General features: G+C 59.2%; 1 protein-coding gene across 1 annotated transcript in view; it reads right to left on the bottom strand.

Annotated features, from left to right (window-relative positions):
* GYS1 (glycogen synthase 1) overlaps positions 1-22838 on the bottom strand; it is a 44940-nt gene that overhangs the window by 15697 nt on the left and 6405 nt on the right. Inside the window, exons 4-11 of the mRNA XM_082299761.1 lie at positions 17584-17775; positions 13396-13581; positions 11391-11535; positions 9445-9562; positions 5808-5928; positions 4181-4287; positions 1681-1740; positions 1472-1550 (exon numbers count right to left, since the gene is read on the bottom strand). Of these exons, the coding sequence (XP_082155887.1) occupies positions 1472-1550; positions 1681-1740; positions 4181-4287; positions 5808-5928; positions 9445-9562; positions 11391-11535; positions 13396-13581; positions 17584-17775 (1008 nt within the window). The remainder of the gene's footprint in view (positions 1-1471; positions 1551-1680; positions 1741-4180; positions 4288-5807; positions 5929-9444; positions 9563-11390; positions 11536-13395; positions 13582-17583; positions 17776-22838) is intronic.

Here is a 22838-nt window from a genome sequence, read left to right as displayed (position 1 = left end):
CCCCCCAAAAAGAGGGTCCCAGCCCCCAAAAAGGGGTCCCAAACCCCAAAAGTGGGGTCCCACCCCCCAAAAAGGGGGTCCCAACCCCGAAAAAGGGGTCCCAAACCCCAAAAGGGGGGTCCCAAACCCCAAAAAGGGGTCCCAGATCCCAAAAGAGGGGTCCCAGATCCCAAAAAGGGAGGTCCCACCCCCCAAAAAGGGGTCCCAAACCCCAAAAAGGGGTCCCAGATCCCAAAAAAGGGGATCCCAGCCACCCCAAAATGGGTGCCACTCCCCCAAAAAGGGGTCCCAGATCCCAAAAAAGGGGATCCCAGCCTCCCCAAAATGGGTCCCAGCCCCCCAAAAAGGGGGTCCCAAACCCCAAAAAAGGGGTCCCAGATCCCAAAGGGGGGTCCCAGATCCCAAAAGGGGGATCCCAGCCCCCAAAAAGGGGTCCTAGCCCCCCAAAAAGGGGGTCCCACACCCCAAAAGGGGGGTCCCAGCCCCCAAAAAGGGGTCCCAAACCCCAAAAAGGGGGTCCCACCCCCAAAAAGGGGGGTCCCAGATCCCAAAAGAGGGGTCCCAGCCCCCAAAAAGGGGGTCCCAGATCCCAAAAAAGGGGATCCCAGCCTCCCCAAAATGGGTCCCAGCCCCCCAAAAAGGGGGTCCCAAACCCCAAAAAAGGGGTCCCAGATCCCAAAAGGGGGGTCCCACCCCCCAAAAAGGGGGTCCTAAACCCCAAAAAGGGGGTCCCACCCCCAAAAAGTGGTCCCAGATCCCAAAAGGGGGGTCCCACACCCCAAAAAGGGGGGTCCCAGATCCCAAAAGAGGGGTCCCAGCTCCCAAAAGGGGGATCCCAGCCCCCAAAAAGGGGGTCCCAAACCCCAAAAAAGGGGTCCCAGATCCCAAAAAGGGGGTCCCAGATCCCAAAAGGGGGGTCCCACCCCCCAAAAAAGGGGTCCCAGATCCCAAAAGGGGGTCCCAGCTCCCAAAAGGGGGGTCCCACCCCCCAAAAAAGGGGTCCCAGATCCCAAAAGGGGGTCCCAGATCCCAAAAGGGGGGTCCCACCCCCCAAAAAAGGGGTCCCAGATCCCAAAAGGGGGTCCCAGCTCCCAAAAGGGGGGTCCCAAACCCCAAAAAAGGGGTCCCAGATCCCAAAAGGGGGTCCCAGATCCCAAAAGGGGGGTCCCACCCCCCAAAAAAGGGGTCCCAGATCCCAAAAGGGGGTCCCAGCTCCCAAAAGGGGGGTCCCACCCCCCAAAAAAGGGGTCCCAGATCCCAAAAGGGGGTCCCAGATCCCAAAAGGGGGGTCCCACCCCCCAAAAAAGGGGTCCCAGATCCCAAAAGGGGGTCCCAGCTCCCAAAAGGGGGGTCCCACCCCCCAAAAAAGGGGTCCCAGATCCCAAAAGGGGGTCCCAGCTCCCAAAAGGGGGGTCCCAGCCCCCAAAAGGGGGGTCCCACCCCCCAAAAAGGGGGTCCCAGCCCCCGCTACCTGCGTGGCGAAGATGGCCCTTTTCATCATGGTGAAATCCTCCCTGTCCAGCATCTTGTTCATGTCCGGGAGGTTCCCCCTGGAATTTCGGGGGGTCGGGAAAAGGGGGGAGGGGAGGCTTCAGGAGACCCCTCCCCCCTCCAGCACAGCGGGGGGGACCCCAAAGATTTTTTTGGGGATTTTTGGGGATTTTTTGGGGGGTTTCTTACACCAGCAGAGACTCGTAGAGCTTCTTCCCGAATTTCTCCTTCACGGCGTTGGCCGTGTCCCTGCGGGGGGGGCTCGGGGTCAGGATTTGGGGGGGCCCCGGGGGGTTTTGGGGGGGTTTTGGAAGTTCCCAGGGGATTTTTGGGGAGTTTTGGGAGTTCCCAGGGAGTTTGGGGGGGTCCCCAGGAGATTTTGGGGGTACCCAGGGGATTTTTGGGGGCTTTAGGGGGTCCCCAGGGGGATTTTTGGGGAGTTTCGGGGGTGCCTGGGGGGTCCCCAGGGGGTTTTGGGGATCCCCAGGGGATTTTTGGGGAGTTTTGGGGGTCCCCATGGGATTTTTGGGGTCCCCAGGGGGTTTTGGGGATCCCCAGGGGATTTTTTAGGAGTTTTGGGAGTCCCCAGGGGGTTTTTGGGGAGTTTTGGGGGTCCCCAGGGGTTTTTTTGGGGGTCCCCAGGGGTTTTTTGAGGGAGTTTCGGGGGTCCCCAGGGTTTTTTGGGGGGGGTTTTGGGGGTCCCCAGGGATTTTTGGGGAGTTTTGGGAGTTCCCAGGGAGTTTGGGGGGGGTCCCCAGGAGGTTTTGGGGGTACCCAGGGGATTTTTGGGGAGTTTCGGGGGTGCCTGGGGGGTCCCCAGGGGGTTTTGGGGATCCCCAGGGGATTTTTTGGGAGTTTTGGGAGTCCCCAGGGGTTTTTTGGGGATCCCCAGGGGATTTTTTGGGAGTTTCGGGGGTCCCCAGGGGATTTTTTGGGGGTCCCCAGGGGGTTTTTGGGGAGTTTTGGGGGTCCCCAGGGGTTTTTTTGGGGGTCCCCAGGGGTTTTTTGGGGGAGTTTCGGGGGTCCTTGGGGGGTTTGGGGGGTTTGGGGATCCCCAGGGGGTTTTGGGGAGTTTTGGGGGTCCCCAGGGTTTTTTTGGGGGGGTTTTGGGGGTCCCCAGGGATTTTTGGGGAGTTTTGGGGGTCCCCAGGGGTTTTTTTGGGGGGGTTTTGGGGGTCCCCATGGGATTTTTGGGGTCCCCAGGGGGTTTTGGGGAGTTTTGGGGGTCCCCAGGGGATTTTTTGGGAGTTTTGGGGGTCCCCAAGGGATTTTTTGGGGTCCTCAGGGGATTTTTGGGGGTCCCCAGGGGATTTTTGGGGAGTTTTGGGGGTCCCCAGGGTTTTTTTGGGGGGGTATGGGGGGGTCTCTGGGGGTTTTAGGGGAGTTTTTGGGGTCCTTGAGGGTTTTTTGGGGTCCCTGAGGGGTTTTTTGGGGTCCCTGAGGGGTTTTAGGGCAGTTTTGGGAGTCCCCAGGGGATTTTTGGGGGTTCCTGAGGAGGTTTGGGGGAGTTCTGGGGGATTTTGGGGTCCCCGGGGTTTTTTTGGGGGGAGTTGGGGGGGTCCCTGAGGATTTAGGGGAGTTTTGGGGGGTTTTAGGGTGATTTTGGGGTATATGGGGTATTCAGGGGTATTTTTGTGGTGGTTTTGGGGCTTTGGGGGGAATTTTTGGGGTTATTTGGGGTGATTTTAGGGTGATTTTGTGGTAGTTGTGGGGCATTTTGAGGTATTTTGGGGTATTTTGGGGTATTTATGGGGAGTTTTGGGGTGGTTTTGGGGCTTCTGGGGTGCTTTAGGGGTATTTTGAGGTATTTGGGGGGGTTGGGGTGTTTTGGGAGTTTTTGAGGTGTTTTTGGGGTATTTTGAGGTATTTGGGGGGTTTTGGGGGTATTTTGAGGTACTTTGAGGGGTTTTGGGGTACTTTGGGGTGGTTTTGGGGTTTTTGGGGTACTTTGGGGTGTTTTGGGGGTATTTTGGGGTATTTTGAGGTACTTTGGGGGGGTTTGGGGTACTTTGGGGTGGTTTTGGGGTTTTTGGGGTACTTTGGGGTGTTTTGGGGATATTTTGGGGTATTTTGAGGTACTTTGGGGGGATTTGGGGGTATTTTGGGGTATTTTGAGGTACTTTGGGGTATTTATGGTGTGTTTTGGGGTATTTTGAGGTACTTTGGGGGGTTTTGGGGGTATTTTGGGGTATTTTGAGGTACTTTGGGGGGTTTTGGGGTACTTTGGGGTGGTTTTGGGGTGGTTTTGGGGTTTTTGGGGTACTTTGGGGTGTTTTGGGGATATTTTGGGGTATTTTGAGGTACTTTGGGGGGTTTTGGGGGTATTTTGAGGTACTTTGGGGGGTTTTGGGGTACTTTGGGGTGGTTTTGGGGTGGGTTTGGGGTTTTTGGGGTACTTTGGGGTGTTTTGGGGATATTTTGGGGTATTTTGAGGTACTTTGGGGGGTTTTGGGGTACTTTGGGGTGGTTTTGGGGTGGTTTTGGGGTGGTTTTGGGGTTTTTGGGGTACTTTGGGGTGTTTTGGGGATATTTTGGGGTATTTTGAGGTACTTTGGGGGGGTTTGGGGGTATTTTGAGGTATTTTGAGGTACTTTGGGGGGGGTTGGGGGTATTTTGAGGTATTTTGGGGTGTTTTGGGGGTGTTTTTGGGGGTTTTTGGGGTGCTCCTGGGGCGTTTTTGGGGTCCCACCAGAGCTGCTTGCGCACGGCCTGGCCCTTGAGCGACTCCACGTTGAAGTTGTTGGTCCTCGCGGGCATGATGAAAAAAGCCACCACGGTCACCTCGCTGCCGTTCACCTGCGCGGCGTCCCCAGCGTCACCCGCGGCCCCCAACAACCCCAAAGCGTCCCCAAAAAAACCCCAAACGTCCCCAAACGTCCCCCAAAAAAAACCCCAAACGTCCCCCCAAAAAAACCCCAAATGTCCCAAAATGTCCCCAAAAAAAACCCCAAACGTCCCCCCAAAAAAACCCCAAACGTCCCCAAACGTTCCCCAAAAAAAACCCCAAACGTCCCCCCAAAAAAACCCCAAATGTCCCCAAACGTTCCCCAAAAAAAACCCCAAACGTCCCCCAAAAAAACCCCAAATGTCCCAAAACGTTCCCCAAAAAAACCCCAAACGTCCCAAAACGTTCCCCAAAAAAACCCCAAATGTCCCCCCAAAAAAACCCAAATGTCCCAAAACGTTCCCCAAAAAAACCCCAAACGTCCCCCCAAAAAAACCCCAAATGTCCCCCAAAAAAAACCCCAAACGTCCCCAAACGTCCCCCCAAAAAAACCCCAAACGTCCCCCAAAAAAAACCCCAAATGTCCCCAAACGTCCCCCAAAAAAAACCCCAAACGTCCCCAAACGTCCCCCAAAAAAACCCCAAACGTTCCCCCAAAACAACCCCAAATGTCCCCCCAAAAAAACCCCAAATGTCCCAAAACGTTCCCCAAAAAAACCCCAAACGTCCCCCCAAAAAAACCCCAAATGTCCCCCAAAAAAAACCCCAAACGTCCCCAAACGTCCCCCCAAAAAAACCCCAAACGTCCCCCAAAAAAAACCCCAAATGTCCCCAAACGTCCCCCAAAAAAAACCCCAAATGTCCCCCAAAAAAAACCCCAAATGTCCCAAACGTCCCCCCAAAAAAACCCCAAATGTCCCAAAACGTCCCCCAAAAAAACCCCAAACGTCCCCCAAAAAAACCCCAAATGTCCCCCCAAAAAACCCCAAACGTCCCAAAACGTCCCCAAAACGTCTCCAAATGTCCCAAAACGTCCCCAAAAAAGCCCCAAACGTCCCCAAACGTCCCCAAATGTCCCCCAAAGTGTCCCCACGTCCCCTTGGGTTCCCACCACGTCCCCAAAGTGTCCCCAAAGTCCCCTCCATGTCCCCGATGTCCCAAATCCCCCCCGATGTCCCCAAAGTGTCCCCAAAGTCCCCTCTGTGTCCTCAATGTCCCCAATCCCCCGATGCCCCTGATGCCCTCAAAGTCCCTTCAATGTCCCCTCATTGTCCCCTCAATGTCCCCAAAATCCCCCCAATGTCCCCCCAATGTCCCCTCATTGTCCCCCCAATCCCCCCAATCCCCCCAATGCCCCCAATGTCCCCAATCCCCCCAATCCCCCCAATGTCCCCCCAATCCCCCCAATCTCCCCAATGTCCCCAATCCCCCCCAATCCCCCCAATGTCCCCCCAATCCCCCCAATCTCCCCAATCCCCCCAATGTCCCCCAATGTCCCCAATGTCCCCCAATGTCCCCAATCCCCCCAATGTCCCCAATGTCCCCCAATGTCCCCAATCCCCCCCGTTGTCCCCGTTGTCCCCAGTGTCACCCTCAGCAGGTAGTTGAGCCGGGCCAGCGCCTCCAGGAAGATGTCGGCGCCTTTGTTGGAGAACTCGTAGCGCCCCGCGATGAAGAAGAACAGCGTCTTGTCCAGGTCGAAGTCCAGGTGCCTGCGGGGAGGGGGGGAACCCCAAAATCACCCCAAATCACCCCAGAATCATCCCCAAAGTCATCACAAATCACCCCAGAATCATCCCTGAAAACATCCCAGAATCATCCCCCAAAATCATCCCCCAAAATCATCCCCAAAATCGTCCCCGAAAACACCCCAAAACACCCCAAAATCGTCCCCGAAAACATCCCAAAACACCCCAAAATCACCCCAGAATCATCCCCAAAAACATCCCAAAATCATCCCCCAAAATCATCCCCAAAAACACCCCAGAATCATCCCAAAATCACCCCCGAAAACATCCCAAAACACCCCAAAATCATCCCCAAAATCACCCCAAAACCATCCCAGAATCACCCCAGTCACCCCAAAATCATCTGCCAAAACACCCCCAAAAATCATCCCCAAAAACACCCCAAAAACATCCCAGAATCACCCCAGAATCATCCCTGAAAACATCCCAGAATCATCCCCGAAAACACCCCAAAATCACCCCAAAATCATCCCCCAAAACACCCCAAAACCATCCCCAGAATCACCCCAAAACCATCCCCAGAATCACCCCAGAATCATCCCCAAATCACCCCAAAATCACCCCAAAACACCCCAAAATCATCTGCCAAAACACCCCCAAAAATCATCCCCAAAACCACCCCAAAATCATCCCCGAAAACATCCCAAAACACCCCAAAATCACCCCAGAATCATCCCCAAAAACACCCCAGAATCATCCCCAAATCACCCCAAAATCATCCCCAAAAACATCCCAGAATCACCCCAAAATCATCCCCGAAAACACCCCAGAATCATCCCAAAATTATCCCCGAAAACACTCCAAAATCATCCCAAAAATCACCCCAAAATCGTCCCTGAAAACACCCCAAAATCACCCCCAAATCATCCCAAAATCACCCCCAAAACCATCCCCAAAATCACCCCCGAAAACACCCCCAAACACCCCAAAATCACCCCCAAATCATCCCAAAATCACCCCAAAATCACCCCAGAACCATCCCTGAAAATCACCCCAGAATCATCCCCAAAAACATCCCGAAATCACCCCAAAATCACCCCAGAATCATCCCCAAAAACATCCCAGAATCATCCCCAAATCACCCCAAAATCATCCCAAAAAACATCCCAGAATCATCCCAAAATTATCCCCGAAAACACCCCAAAATCATCCCAAAAATCACCCCAAAATCGTCCCTGAAAACACCCCAAAATCACCCCCAAATCATCCCAAAATCACCCCCAAAATCATCCCCAAAATCACCCCCGAAAACACCCCCAAACACCCCAAAATCACCCCCAAATCATCCCCAAAATCACCCCAAAACATCCCAAAATCACCCCAAAATCACCCCCAAAACCACCCCAAAATCACCCCAGAACCATCCCTGAAAATCACCCCAGAATCATCCCCAAAAACATCCCGAAATCACCCCAAAATCATCCCCAAAATCACCCCAAAATCATCCCCAAAATCACCCCAAAACACCCCAAAATCATCCCCAAAATCACCCCAAAATCACCCCCGAAAACACCCCCAAAAACATCCCAGAATCATCCCCGAAAACACCCCAAAACACCCCAAAATCATCCCCAAAATCATCCCAAAAAAACCCCCAAATCATCCCCGAAAACACCCCAAAGTTACCCCAAAACCCACCCAAAACCCCCAAAATCACCACAAAATCACCCCAAAACCCACCCAAAACACCCCAAAATCCTTTTGGGGTTTTGGGGTCACTGACCCCAACTCCTCAACTCCTGCCTCCCCACCCTCTGGAATTTGGGGTCCCTTTTGGGGTTTTGGGGTCCCTTTGGGGTTTCGGGGTCCCTTTTGGGGTCCCTTTCGGTGTTTTGGGGTCCCTTTGGGGTCCCTTTGCGGTTTTGGGGTCCCTTTGGGATTTCAGGGTTCCTTTGGGGTCCCTTTTGGGGTCCCTTTGGGGTTTCAGGGTCGCTTTGGGGATTTTGGGGTTCCCCTCGGTGTTTCGGGGTCCCTTTGGGGTCTCTTTGGGATTTCGGGGTCCCTTTGGGGGTCCCTTTCAGGGTTTTGGGGTCCCTTCGGGGTCCCTTTGGGGTTTCGGGGTGCCTTTGGGGTCCCTTTGAGATTTTGGGGTTCCCTTTGGGATTTTGGGGTCCCCTTTGGGGTTTTGGGGTTCCCTTTCGGGGTTTTGGGGTCCCTTTGGGCTCCCTTTGGGGTTTTGGGGTCCCTTTGGGGTTTCGGGGTCCCTTCGGGGTCCCTTTGGGGTTTCAGGGTCCCTTTGGGGTCCCTTTCAGGGTCCCTTCGGGGTCTCTTTGGGATTTTGGGGTTCCCTTTGGGGTTTCGGGGTTCCCTTTGGGGTTTCGGGGTCCCTTTGGGGTCCCTTTGGGATTTTGGGGTTCCCTTTGGGGTTTCGGGGTCCCTTTGGGGTTTTGGGGTCCCTTCGGGGTCCCTTTGGGATTTTGGGGTCCCTTTGGGGTTTCGGGGTGCCTTTGGGGTCCCTTTCAGGGTTTCAGGGTCCCTTTGGGATTTTGGGGTCCCCTTTGGGGTTTCGGGGTCCCTTTGGGGTTTCGGGGTCCCTTTGGGGTTTCGGGGTTCCCTTTCGGGGTTTCGGGGTCCCTTTGGGGTCCCCTTCAGGGTTTTGAGGTCCCTTTCAGGATTTCGGGGTCCCTTCGGGGTCCCTTTCAGGGTTTCGGGGTCCCTTTGGGGTTTCGGGGTCCCTTCGGGGTCCCTTTGGGATTTTGGGGTCCCCTTTGGGGTTTTGGGGTCCCTTTGGGATTTTGGGGTCCCTTTGGGGTTTTGGGGTCCCTTCGGGGTCCCTTTGGGATTTTGGGGTCCCCTTTGGGATTTTGGGGTCCCCTTTGGGATTTCGGGGTCCCTTTGGGGTCCCTTTGGGGTTTTGGGGTCCCTTTGGGGTCCCTTTGGGGTTTCGGGGTTCCCTTTGGGGTCCCTTTGTGGATTTTGGGGTTCCCTTTGGGATTTTGGGGTCCCCTTTGGGGTTTCAGGGTTCCCTTTGGGGTTTCGGGGTCCCTTTGGGGTCCCTTTCAGGGTTTTGGGGTCCCTTTCAGGATTTCGGGGTCCCTTCGGGGTCCCTTTGGGGTTTCGGGGTCCCTTCGGGGTCCCTTTGGGATTTTGGGGTTCCCTTTGGGGTTTCGGGGTCCCTTTGGGGTTTCGGGGTCCCTTTGGGGTCCTTTTGGGGTTTCAGGGTTCCCTTTGGGGTTTCGGGGTTCCCTTTTGGGGTTTCGGGGTCCCTTTGGGGTCCCCTTCAGGGTTTTGAGGTCCCTTTCAGGATTTCGGGGTCCCTTCGGGGTCCCTTTGGGGTTTCGGGGTCCCTTTGGGGTTTTGGGGTCCCTTCGGGGTCCCTTTGGGATTTTGGGATCCCCTTTGGGGTTTTGGGGTCCCTTTGGGATTTTGGGGTCCCTTTGGGGTTTTGGGGTCCCTTCGGGGTCCCTTTGGGATTTTGGGGTCCCCTTTGGGATTTTGGGGTCCCTTTGGGATTTTGGGGTCCCCTTTGGGGTCGCTGACCCGTAGAAGTGGCCGCGCACGAACTCCTGGACGCGGGCCTTGCTCTGGGCGTGCAGGTTCTGGAACTCGTGCATGGCCGAGAACTTGCGCACGTTCAGCCCGTTCGGGGTCACCAGGTCTGGGGGGGTCCCGGGAGGGTCAGGGGGACCCCAAAACCCTCGGGGAACCCCCCCAAAGTCACCCCCCCATCCCCCCAAAATCCATGGATCCCCCCCCAAAATCCGGGGCTTCCCACCCAGGAACCCCCCCAGGGATTTTGGGGTTGGGGGTGGGGAGGGGTCTTTAGGGGTCCCTCGGGGTTTTGGGGTCATCAGGGGTTGGGGGGGGACCCCAAAATGCTCAGGGAACCCCCCCAAAAGTGACCCCAAAGTGACCCCAAATCCCTGGGAGCAGCCGGGGTCCTTTTGGGGTCCCCCCCGTGGGGCTGGGGAGGGGAGGGCAGGAGGATTTTGGGGGGCCCCAGGGGGATTTTGGGGCACCCCAGGGGGATTTTGGGGTGTTCAACAGGATTTTGGGGTACCCCAAGAGGGTTTTGGGGCACCCCAGGGGGATTTTGGGGTGCTCTGGGGGGATTTTGGGGTGTTCAATGGGATTTTGGGGCACCCCAAGAGGGTTTTGGGGCGCTCAAGGCGATTTTGGGGTTCTCTGGGTGGATTTTGGGGTGCTCTGGGGGAATTTTGGGGTGCTCAAAGCGATTTTAGGGCACCCCAAGAGGATTTTGGGGTGCCCAGGGGGATTTTGGGGCACCCCAAGAGGGTTTTGAGGTGAATCAGGAGGATTTTGGGGTGGATCAGGAGGATTTTTGGGCAGGACCAGGAGGATTTTGGGCAGGATCAGGAGGATTTGGGGTGGATCAGGAGGATTTGGGGCAGGACCAGGAGGATTTTGGGGCAGGACCAGGAGGATTTTGGGCAGGACCAGGAGGATTTTTGGGCAGGACCAGGAGGATTTGGGACAGGACCAGGAGGATTTTGGGCAGGACCAGGAGGATTTTTGGGCAGGACCAGGAGGATTTTTGGGCAGGACCAGGAAGATTTTGGGCAGGACCAGGAGGATTTGGGGTGGATCAGGAGGATTTGGGGCAGGACCAGGAGGATTTGGGACAAGACCAGGAGGATTTTGGGCAGGACCAGGAGGATTTTTGGGCAGGACCAGGAGGATTTTTGGGCAGGACCAGGAGGATTTGGGGCAGGACCAGGAGGATTTTGGGGTGGATCAGGAGGATTTTGGGATGGATCAGGAGGATTTTGGGCAGGACCAGGAGGATTTTTGGGCAGGACCAGGAGGATTTTTGGGCAGGACCAGGAGGATTTGGGGCAGGACCAGGAGGATTTTGGGGCAGGACCAGGAGGATTTGGGGCAGGACCAGGAGGATTTGGGGCAGGACCAGGAGGATTTTGGGCAGGATCAGGAGGATTTGGGGTGGATCAGGAGGATTTTGGGGCAGGACCAGGAGGATTTGGGGGGGATCAGGAGGATTTGGGTTGGGATCAGGAGGACTTTTGGGCAGGACCAGGAGGATTTTTGGGCAGGACCAGGATTTGGGGTGGATCAGGAGGATTTTGGGCACGACCAGGAGGATTTGGGGTGGATCAGGAGGATTTTGGGCAGGACCAGGAGGATTTTTGGGCAGGACCAGGAGGATTTGGGGCAGGACCAGGAGGATTTGGGGCAGGACCAGGAGGATTTTGGGCAGGATCAGGAGGATTTGGGGTGGATCAGGAGGATTTTGGGGCAGGACCAGGAGGATTTGGGGTGGATCAGGAGGATTTTGGGCAGGATCAGGAGGATTTGGGGTGGATCAGGAGGATTTTGGGGCAGGACCAGGAGGATTTTTGGGCACGACCAAGAGGATTTTGGGGTGGATCAGGAGGATTTTGGGCAGGACCAGGAGGATTTGGGGTGGATCAGGAGGATTTGGGGTGCCCGGCGGGCTCGGGGCACACCTGGCTTGCGCTTGAGCAGGTGCTCGGCCTCGGCGGCCGTGACGTGGCTGACGGTGGTCAGCACGTGGGCACAGTGCGCGGCCGCCCGCTCCAGGCAGTAGCGGTGGTAGATCTGCCGCTCGCCCGCCTCCTTGTCCACGTCGAACTGCGGGCACAGCTCGGGTCACCTGCGGGCACACCTGGGCACACCTGGGCACACCTCGGGTCACCTTGGGTCACCTGGGGGCACCTGAATCTACCTGAGCACACCTGGGCACACCTGGGCACACCTGGGGGCACCTGAGGGCACCGGAATCTACCTGGGCACACCTTGGGTCACCTTGGGTCACCTGAGGGCACCGGAATCTACCTGGGCACACCTTGGGTCACCTTGGGTCACCTGAGGGCACCGGAATCTACCTGGGCACACCTTGGGTCACCTTGGGTCACCTGAGGGCACCGGAATCTACCTGGGCACACCTTGGGTCACCTTGGGTCACCTGCAGGCACCTGAATCTACCTGGGTGCACCTTGGGTCACCTTGGGTCACCTGTGGGCACCTGAATCTACCTGGGTGCACCTGGACACACCGCAGGGCACCTGAGGACACCTGAATCTACCTGGGGGCACCTGGGCACACCTCGGGTCACCTGCAGGCACACCTGGGCACACCTGTGGGCACCTAGGGGTACCTGAATCTACCTGGGGCCACCTGAGGGCACCTGGGCACACCTCAGGTCACCTGGGGTCATCTGGGGGCACCTGTGGGCACCTGAATCTACCTGGGGCCACCTGAGGGCACCTGGGGCCACCTGAGGGCACCTGGGGTCACCTGGGGGCACCTGGGCACACCTAGGGGCACCTGGGGGCACCTGAATCCACCTGGGCACACCTGGGGGCACCCGGACACACCCTAAAACCCCACAGCGAGCCCTGATGCCCCCAGGTGTCCCCTGTGCCCCCCCAGGTGTGTCCCCACCCCCAGGTGCCCCCCAGGTGTCCCCCAGGTGTCCCTCATCCCCCCCAGGTGCCTCCCAGGTGTCCCCAGGTGTGCCCCCCACTCCCAGGTGCCCCCCAGGTGTGCCCCCCATCCCCCAGGTGTGTCCCAGGTGCCCCCCATCCCCCCCAGGTGCCCCCCAGGTGCCCCCCAGGTGTGTCCCCACCCCCAGGTGTGTCCCAGGTGTCCCCCAGGTGCCCCCCATCCCCCCCAGGTGCCCCCCAGGTGCCCCCCAGGTGTGCCCCCCATCCCCAGGTGTGCCCCCCACCCCCCCCAGGAGCCCCCCCCAGGTGTGCCCCCACCCCCAGGTGCCCCCCATCCCCCCCAGGTGCCCCCCAGGTGCCCCCCAGGTGTGTCCCCATCCCCCAGGTGTGTCCCAGGTGCCCCCCAGGTGTGCCCCCACCCCCAGGTGTGCCCCCCCCGGTGCCCCCCATCCCCCCAGGTGCCCCCCCAGGTGTGCCCCCCATCCCCAGGTGTGCCCCCCACCCCCCCCAGGAGCCCCCCCAGGTGTGCCCCCACCCCCAGGTGCCCCCCCCGGTGCCCCCCATCCCCCAGGTGTGCCCCCCACGGTGCCCCCCATCCCCCCCCGGTGCCCCCCAGGTGTGCCCCCCATCCCCCAGGTGTGTCCCAGGTGCCCCCCCAGGTGTGTCCCCATCCCCAGGTGTGCCCCCCACCCCCCCCAGGAGCCCCCCCCAGGTGTGCCCCCCATCCCCAGGTGCCCCCCAGGTGCGCTCCCCATCCCCTCCCGGTGCCCCCCGGTGCCCCCCAGGTGTGCCTCCCATCCCCCCAGGTGCCCCCCAGGTGTGCCCCCCACCCCCCCCAGGTGCCCCCCAGGTGTGCCCCCCATCCCCAGGTGCGCTCCCCATCCCCCCCCGGTGCCCCCCATCCCCCCAGGTGTGTCCCAGGTGTGCCCCCCACCCCCCCCAGGTGCCCCCCCAGGTGTGCCCCCCATCCCCCCAGGTGCCCCCCATCCCCCCAGGTGTGCCCCCCACCCCAGGTGTGCCCCCCCCGGTGCCCCGGTGCCCTCACCGAGTGCAGGTTGTTGTAGAAGTCCACGCTCCCGGCGCACAGGTAGCGGCCCAGCAGCGTGGCGTGCGTGGTGAAGATGGTGGCCACGGGCAAGCGCCGGGCGCGGCTCAGCACCAGCCCCAGCCCCGCCAGCCACTCGTGGAAGTGGCCCACGATGAACGGGCGCTCCTCGCTCTGCGCCGCAAACTGCGCCCGGCGGCCACCGAGTCACCCAGGGGCCACCCAGGGGCACCCGGGGGCTACCGAGTCACCCAGGGGCCACCGAGTCACCCAGGGGCCACCCGGGGCCACCCGGGGGCTACCGAGTCACCCAGGGGCCACCGAGTCACCCAGGGGCCACCCAGGGGCACCCGGGGGCTACCGAGTCACCCAGGGGCCACCCGGGGGCACCCGGGGGCCACCGAGTCACCCAGGGGCCACCCGGGGCCACCCGGGGGCTACCGAGTCACCCAGGGGCCACCAAGTCACCCAGGGGCCACCCGGGGCCAGCCGGGGGCCACCGAGTCACCCAGGGGCCACCCGGGGGCACCCGGGGGCCACCGAGTCACCCAGGGGCCACCCGGGGCCACCCAGGGGCTACCTAGTCACCCAGCGGCCACCCAGGGGCACCCGGGGGCTACCGAGTCACCCAGGGCCACCAAGTCACCCAGGGGCCACCCGGGGGCACCCGGGGGCTACCGAGTCACTCAGGGCCACCGAGTCACCCAGGGGCCACCCAGGGGCACCCGGGGGCTACCGAGTCACCCAGGACCACCCAGGGCCACCCAAGTGGCCACCAAGTCACCCAGGGGCCACCCGGGGCCACCCGGGGGCTACTGAGTCACCCAGGGCCACCAAGTCACCCAGGGGCCACCCGGGGGCACCCGGGGGCTACCGAGTCACCCAGGGCCACCCAGGGGCACCCAAGTGGCCACCAAGTCACCCAGGGGCCACCCGGGGCCACCGAGTCACCCAGGGGCCACCCAGGGCCAACCAAGTCACCCAGGGGCCACCCGGGGGCACCCGGGGGCCACCGAGTCACCCAGGGCCACCAAGTCACCCAGGGGCATCCAAGTGGCCACCAAGTCACCCAGGGGCCACCCAGGGCCACCCAGGGCCTACCGAGTCACCCAGGGGCCACCCGGGGCCACCCGGGGGCTACTGAGTCACCCAGGGCCACCCGAGTCACCCAGGGGCCACCCGGGGCCACCCGGGGGCTACCGAGTCACCCAGGGGCCACCGAGTCACCCAGGGGCCACCCGGGGCCACCCGGGGGCTACCGAGTCACCCAGGCCCACCCGGGGCCACCCAGGGGCTACCGAGTCACCCAGGGGCCAGCCGGGGCCAGCCGGGGGCCACCGAGTCACCCAGGGGCCACCGAGTCACCCAGGGGCCACCCGGGGGCACCCGGGGGCCACCGAGTCACCCAGGGCCACCGAGTCACCCAGGGGCATCCAAGTGGCCACCGAGTCACCCAGGGGCCACCCGGGGCCACCCGGGGGCTACCGAGTCACCCAGGGGCCACCGAGTCACCCAGGGGCCACCCGGGGCCACCCGGGGGCTACCGAGTCACCCAGCGGCCACCCGGGGCCACCCAGGGGCTACCGAGTCACCCAGGGGCCACCGAGTCACCCAGGGGCCACCCGGGGCCACCCGGGGGCTACCGAGTCACCCAGGGGCCACCCGGGGGCACCCGGGGGCTACCGAGTCACCCAGGGCCACCGAGTCACCCAGGGGCCACCCAGGGGCCACCCAGGGGCCACCGAGTCACCCAGGGGCCACCAAGTCACCCAGGGGCCACCCAGGGGCACCCGGGGGCTACCGAGTCACCCAGGGCCACCGAGTCACCCAGGACCACCCAGGGGCACCCAAGTGGCCACCAAGTCACCCAGGGGCCACCCGGGGCCACCGAGTGGCCACCGAGTCACCCAGGGGCTACCCAGGGCCAACCGAGTCACCCAGGGGCCACCCGGGGGCACCCGGGGGCCACCGAGTCACCCAGGGCCACCAAGTCACCCAGGGGCATCCAAGTGGCCACCAAGTCACCCAGGGGCCACCCAGGGCCACCCAGGGCCTACCGAGTCACCCAGGGGCCACCCGGGGCCACCCGGGGGCTACTGAGTCACCCAGGGCCACCCGAGTCACCAAGGGGCACCCGAACGGCCACCGAGTGGCCACCAAGTCACCCAGGGGCACCCAGGGGAACCCAAATGGCCACCAAGTCACCCAGGGGCACCCAGGGGCACCCGAGTGGCCACTCAGGGGCACCAAGTGGCACTCGGCATCACCAAGGGCACCCCAAACCCACCCGAGTGGCACCCAAGTGGCAACCAGGGTCACCCAGGGCCACCCCAGCGTCACCTCCGAGGAGCCAGGCCACGAGGAAGCCAAAGAGGAGGCGGCGTTGGTCACACCAGGGACCCCCAAACCCACCCCAAACCCCCTCAAAACAACCCCAAACCCCCTCAAAACAACCCCAAATCACCCCAAAACCCCTCAAAAACACCCCAAATCACCCCAAACCCCCTCAAACCCACCCCAAATCACCCCAAATCACCCCAAACCCACCCCAAATCACCCCAAAACCCTCTCAAAACAACCCCAAATCACCCCAAAACCCCCTCAGGAACCCCAAACCCTCCTGAGGACCCCAAATCACCTCTCTGAGGAACCAGGCCACGAGGAAGCCAAAGAGGAGGCGGCACAGGTCGCACCAGGGCACCCCAAACCCACCCCAAATCACCCCAAACCCTCTCAAACCCACCCCAAATCACCCCAAAATCCCCCTGAGGGATCCCAAAACCACCCCAAATCACCGCAAAACCCCCCTCAGGAACCCCAAATCCACCCCAAATCACCCCAAAACCCCCTGAGGGATCCCAAATCCACCTCAGGAACCCCAAATCCCCCCTGAGGGATCCCAAATCCACCTCAGGAACCCCAAATCACCCCTGAGGACCCCAATCCCACCTCTCCGAGGAACCAGGCCACGAGGAAGCCAAAGAGGAGGCGGCGGCGTTGGCCTCACGGTCGTACCAGGGCACCCCAAACCCACCCCAAATCACCCCAAATCACCCCAAAACCACCCCAAATCACCCCAAATCACCCCAAATCACCCCAAACCCACCCCAAATCACCCCAAATCACCCCAAATCACCCCAATCCCACCTCTCCAAGGAACCAGGCCACGAGGAAGCCGAAGAGGACGGCGTCGTTGGCCTCGCGGTCGTACCAGGGGACCCCAAACCACCCCAAATCACCCCAAATCACCCCAAATCCCCCTCAGGACCCAATCCCACCTCTCCGAGGAACCAGGCCACGAGGAAGCCGAAGAGGACGGCGTCGTTGGCCTCACGGTCGTACCAGGGCACCCCAAACCCACCCCAAATCACCCCAAATCACCCCAAATCACCCCATAACCACCCCAAATCACCCCAATTCACCCCAAAACCACCCCAAATCACCCCAAATCACCCCAAATCACCCCAAATCCCCCTCAGGACCCCAATCCCACCTCTCCGAGGAACCAGGCCACGAGGAAGCCGAAGAGGAGGCGGCGGCGTTGGCCTCGCAGTCGTACCAGGGCACCCCAAACCCACCCCAAATCACCCCAAATCACCCCAAAACCACCCCAAATCACCCCATAACCACCCCAAATCACCCCAAAACCACCCCAAATCACCCCAAAACCCCCTCAGGAACCCCAAAACCACCCCAAATCACCCCAAAACCCCCCTCAGGACCCAATCCCCACCTCTCCGAGGAGCCAGGCCACAAGGAAGACGAAGAGGAGGCAGCACAGGTTGCACCAGGGCACCCCAAACCCACCCCAAATCACCCCAAACCCTCTCAAAACCACCCCAAATCACCCCAAAATCCCCCTGAGGGATCCCAAAACCACCCCAAATCACCCCAAAACCCCCCTCAGGAACCCCAAATCCACCCCAAATCACCCCAAAACCCCCTGAGGGATCCCAAATCCACCTCAGGAACCCCAAATCCCCCTGAGGACCCCAATCCCCACCTCTCCGAGGAGCCAGGCCACGAGGAAGCCGAAGAGGACGGCGTCGGTCACACCAGGGACCCCCAAACCCACCCCAAACCCCCTCAAAACAACCCCAAAACAACCCCAAATCACCCCAAATCACCCCAAATCACCCCAAACCACCCAAATCACCCCAAACCCACCCCAAATCACCCCAATCCCACCTCTCCGAGGAACCAGGCCACGAGGAAGCCGAAGAGGACGGCGTCGTTGGCCTCGCGGTCGTACCAGGGCACGCCGATGGCGCAGCTCTCCCACAGCTCCCCCTTCCAGCGCTCCAGGCTCCAGGCCGTGGCCCCCACGTCCAGCAGCACCACGGCCGGGCTGCCCTCGATCAGCCAGCGCCCAAAATGCACCTGCGGCCCCCAGTGACCCCAAAAATGGGATGAGCGACCCCAAAAACGGGAGAAATGACCCCAAAAATGGGATAAATGGCCCCAAAAACGGGATAAACGACCCCAAAAATGGGATAAACGACCCCAAAATGGAACAGAACTCCCCAAAACTGGAAGAAATGACCCTAAAATGGGATCAAGGACCCCAAAAATGGCCTAAACCAGCCCAAAACGGGCTCGGAGCCCCCCTCGAGGGGCCCCCACGTCCAGCAGCACCACGGCCGGGCTGCCCTCGATCAGCCAGCGCCCAAAATGCACCTGCGGCCCCCAGTGACCCCAAAAATGGGATGAGCGACCCCAAAAATGGGAGAAATGACCCCAAAAATGGGATAAGTGACCCCAAAAACGGGATGAATGGCACTAAAAATGGGATGAATGCTCCTAAAAATGGGATGAACGACCCGAAAATGAGATAAATGACCCCAAAATAGGATAAATGACCCCAAAAATGGGATAAATGACCCCAAAAATGGGATGAATATTCCTAAAAACGGGAGAAATGATCCCAAAAATGGGACAAGTGCCCCCAAAAATGGGAAGAACGGCACTAAAAATGGGATAAATGACCCTAAAATGGGATAAACGGCCCCAAAATGGGATGAACGACCCCAAAATAGGATAAATGACCCCAAAATGGGATAAATGACACCAAAATGGGATAAACGACCCTAAAAATGGGATAAGTGACCCCAAAAATGGGATGAATGGCACTAAAAATGGGATAAATGACCCTAAAAATGGGATAAATTAGACTAAAAATGGGATGAATGATCCTAAAACTGGGATAAACGACCCCAAAATGGAATAAATGACCCCAAAAATGGAGTAAATGACCCCAAAAATGGGATAAGTGACCCCAAAATGGGATAAACGACCCCAAAATAGGATAAATGACCCCAAAATGGGATAAATGACACCAAAATGGGATAAACGACCCCAAAAATGGGAGAAATGACCCCAAAAATGGGATAAGTGACCCCAAAAACGGGATGAATGGCACTAAAAATGGGATGAATGCTCCTAAAAATGGGATGAACGACCCGAAAATGGGAGAAATGGCCCCAAAAATGGGATAAACGACCCCAAAAACAGAAGAAATGACCCCAAAAATGGGATGAACGACCCCAAAAATGGGAGAAATGACCCCAAAAACGGGATGAATGGCACTAAAAATGGGAGAAATGACCCTAAAATGGGATAAACGGCCCCAAAATGGGATGAACGACCCTAAAAATGAGAAAATGACCCTAAAATGGGAAAAATGATCCTAAAATGAGACAAATGACCCCAAAATTGGGATAAATGACCCCAAAAATGGGATAAATAAACCTAAAATGGGAAAAATTATCCCAAAAATGGGATGAACGACCCTAAAAGTGGGATAAATGACCCCAAAAATGGGATGAACGACCCTAAAAATGGGATAAGTGACCCCAAAAATGGGATGAATGGCACTAAAAATGGGATGAATGATCCTAAAAATGGGATTAATGACCCCTAAAATGGAATAAATGACCCTAAAATGGGATAATGGACACCAAAAATGGGATAAATGACCCTAAAAATGGGATGAATGGCACTAAAAATGGGATAAATGACTCCAAAAATAGGATAAATGATCCTAAATTGAGATAATGGACACCAATATGGGATAAAGGACACCAAAAATGGGATGAAAGATCCTAAAATGGGATAAATGACCCTAAAATGGGATAAATGGCCCCAAAATGGGATAAACGGCCCCAAAATGGGATAAATGACCCCAAGACGGGATAAATAACCCTAAAATGGGAAAAATGACCCCAAAATGAGATAAGGGACCCCAATATGGGATAAGCAACCCCAAAAAATGGGGTAAACGACCCCAAAAATGGGATAAATTACCCGAAAAATGGGATAAACAACCCCAAAATGGAACAGAACTCCCCAAAACTGGAAAAAATGACCCTAAAATGGGATCAAGGACCCCAAAAATGGAATAAACGACCCCAAAAATGGCCCGAATGACCCCAAATCGGGCTCGGAGCCCCCCTCGAGGGGCCCCCACCCCATTTTGGGGGGGGGAGGGGCGGCCCTGACCTTTGGGGGGGGGAGGGGCGGGACAGAAACGCGAGCTGGGGGGGTGGGGGAGGGGCGGGGGGCTAAAAATAGACCCCACGTGACCCGAGGAGGGGGAGGGGCGGCGCCCGCAGGGCTGGGTGCCCCCAACCCCCCCCCCAGGGGCCTTTGGGTGCCCCTCCCCCCCCATGGGAACCCCCCCGACCCCAAAACCCCTCCCCGACCCCAAAATCCCCTCCTTGACCCCAAAATCCCCTCCTCGACCCCAAAATCCCCTCCCCGACCCCAAAATCCCCTCCCTGACCCCAAAATCCCCTCCTCGACCCCAAAATCCCCTCCCTGACCCCAAAATCCCCTCCCCGACCCCAAAATCCCCTCAGTGACCCCAAAATCCCCTCCTCGACCCCAAAATCCCCTCCGCGACCCCAAAATCCCCTCCTTGACCCCAAAATCCCCACCCTGACCCCAAATCCCCTCCTCGACCCCAAAATCCCCTCCTTGACCCCAAAATCCCCTCCTCGACCCCAAAATCCCCTCCGCGACCCCAAAATCCCCTCCTTGACCCCAAAATCCCCACCCTGACCCCAAAATCCCCTCCTCGACCCCAAAATCCCCTCCTTGACCCCATAACCCCTCCCTGACCCCAAAATCCCCTCCCCGACCCCAAAATCCCCTCCTCGACCCCAAAATCCCCTCCCTGACCCCAAAATCCCCTCCTCGACCCCAAAATCCCCTCAGTGACCCCAAAATCCCCTCCTCGACCCCAAAATCCCCTCCCCGACCCCAAAATCCCCTCCTTGACCCCAAAATCCCCACCCTGACCCCAAAATCCCCTCCCTGACCCCAAAATCCCCTCCCCGACCCCAAAATCACCTCAGTGACCCCAAAATCCCCTCCCCAACCCCAAAATACCCTCCTCGACCCCAAAATCCCCTCCTTGACCCCATAACCCCTCCCTGACCCCAAAATCCCCTCCTCGACCCCAAAATCCCCTCCCTGACCCCAAAACCCCCTCCCCAACCCCAAAATCCCCTCCCCGACCCCAAAATCCCCTCCTTGACCCCATAACCCCTCCCTGACCCCAAAATCCCCTCCCCGACCCCAAAATCCCCTCCTTGACCCCAAAATCCCCTCCTCGACCCCAAAATCCCCTCCCTGACCCCAAAATCCCCTCCCCGACCCCAAAATCCCCTCAGTGACCCCAAAATCCCCTCCTCGACCCCAAAATCCCCTCCCCGACCCCAAAATCCCCTCCTTGACCCCAAAATCCCCTCCCCGACCCCAAAATCCCCTCCCCGACCCCAAAATCCCCTCCTTGACCCCAAAATCCCCTCCCTGACCCCAAAATCCCCTCCCCGACCCCAAAATCCCCTCAGTGACCCCAAAATCCCCTCAGTGACCCCAAAATCCCCTCCTTGACCCCAAAATCCCCTCCCCGACCCCAAATCCCCTCCCTGACCCCAAAATCCCCTCCTTGACCCCAAAATCCCCTCCTTGACCCCATAACCCCTCCCCGACCCCAAAATCCCCTCCCTGACCCCAAAATCCCCTCCCCGACCCCATAACCCCTCCCTGACCCCAAAATCCCCTCCCCGACCCCATAACCCCTCCCTGACCCCAAAATCCCCTCCCCGACCCCAAAATCCCCTCCTTGACCCAAAAATCCCCTCCCCGACCCCATAACCCCTCCCTGACCCCAAAATCCCCTCCCCGACCCCAAAATCCCCTCCTTGACCCCAAAATCCCCTCCCCGACCCCATAACCCCTCCCTGACCCCATAACCCCTCCCTGACCCCAAAATCCCCTCCCCGACCCCAAAATCCCCTCCCCGACCCCAAAATCCCCTCCCCGACCCCATAACCCCTCCCTGACCCCAAAATCCCCTCTCTGACCCCAAAATCCCCTCCTTGACCCCAAAATCCCCTCCCTGACCCCAAAATCCCCTCCCCGACCCCAAAATCCCCTCCCCGACCCCATAACCCCTCCCTGACCCCATAACCCCTCCCTGACCCCAAAATCCCCTCCCCGACCCCAAAATCCCCTCCCTGACCCCAAAATCCCCTCCCCGACCCCAAAATCCCCTCCCTGACCCCATAACCCCTCCCTGACCCCAAAATCCCCTCTCTGACCCCAAAATCCCCTCCTTGACCCCAAAATCCCCTCCCTGACCCCAAAATCCCCTCCCCGACCCCAAAATCCCCTCCCCGACCCCATAACCCCTCCCTGACCCCATAACCCCTCCCCGACCCCAAAATCCCCTCCTCGACCCCAAAATCCCCTCCTTGACCCCAAAATCCCCTCCTCGACCCCAAAATCCCCTCCCCGACCCCAAAATCCCCTCCCTGACCCCAAAATCCCCTCCTTGACCCCAAAATCCCCTCCTCGACCCCAAAATCCCCTCCCTGACCCCAAAATCCCCTCCCCGACCCCATAACCCCTCCCTGACCCCAAAATCCCCTCCTCGACCCCAAAATCCCCTCCCTGACCCCAAAACTCCCTCCCTGACCCCAAAATCCCCTCCCCGACCCCAAAATCCCCTCCCTGACCCCAAAATCCCCACCCTGACCCCAAAATCCCCTTCCCGACCCCAAAATCCCCTCCCTGACCCCAAAATCCCCTCCCCGACCCCAAAATCCCCTCCTTGACCCCAAAATCCCCTCCCGGACCCCAAAATCCCCTCCCTGACCCCAAAATCCCCTCCCCGACCCCAAATCCCCTCCCTGACCCCAAAATCCCCTCCCCGACCCCAAAATCCCCTCCTTGACCCCAAAATCCCCTCCCCGACCCCAAAATCCCCTCCTTGACCCCAAAATCCCCTCCTCGACCCCAAAATCCCCTCCTCGACCCCAAAATCCCCTCCCCGACCCCAAAACTCCCTCCCTGACCCCATAACCCCCCCCAGGTGCCCCCAGATGCCCCCGGTGCCCACCCTGCACCCCTGGGCATTCATGGCATTCCAGATACCC

Source organism: Coloeus monedula, assembly GCF_965178545.1.
Source record: "Coloeus monedula genome assembly, chromosome: 34".
In the NCBI taxonomy this organism is placed as follows: Eukaryota; Metazoa; Chordata; class Aves; order Passeriformes; family Corvidae; genus Coloeus; species Coloeus monedula.
This window is presented reverse-complemented; position numbering and strand designations above follow the sequence as displayed.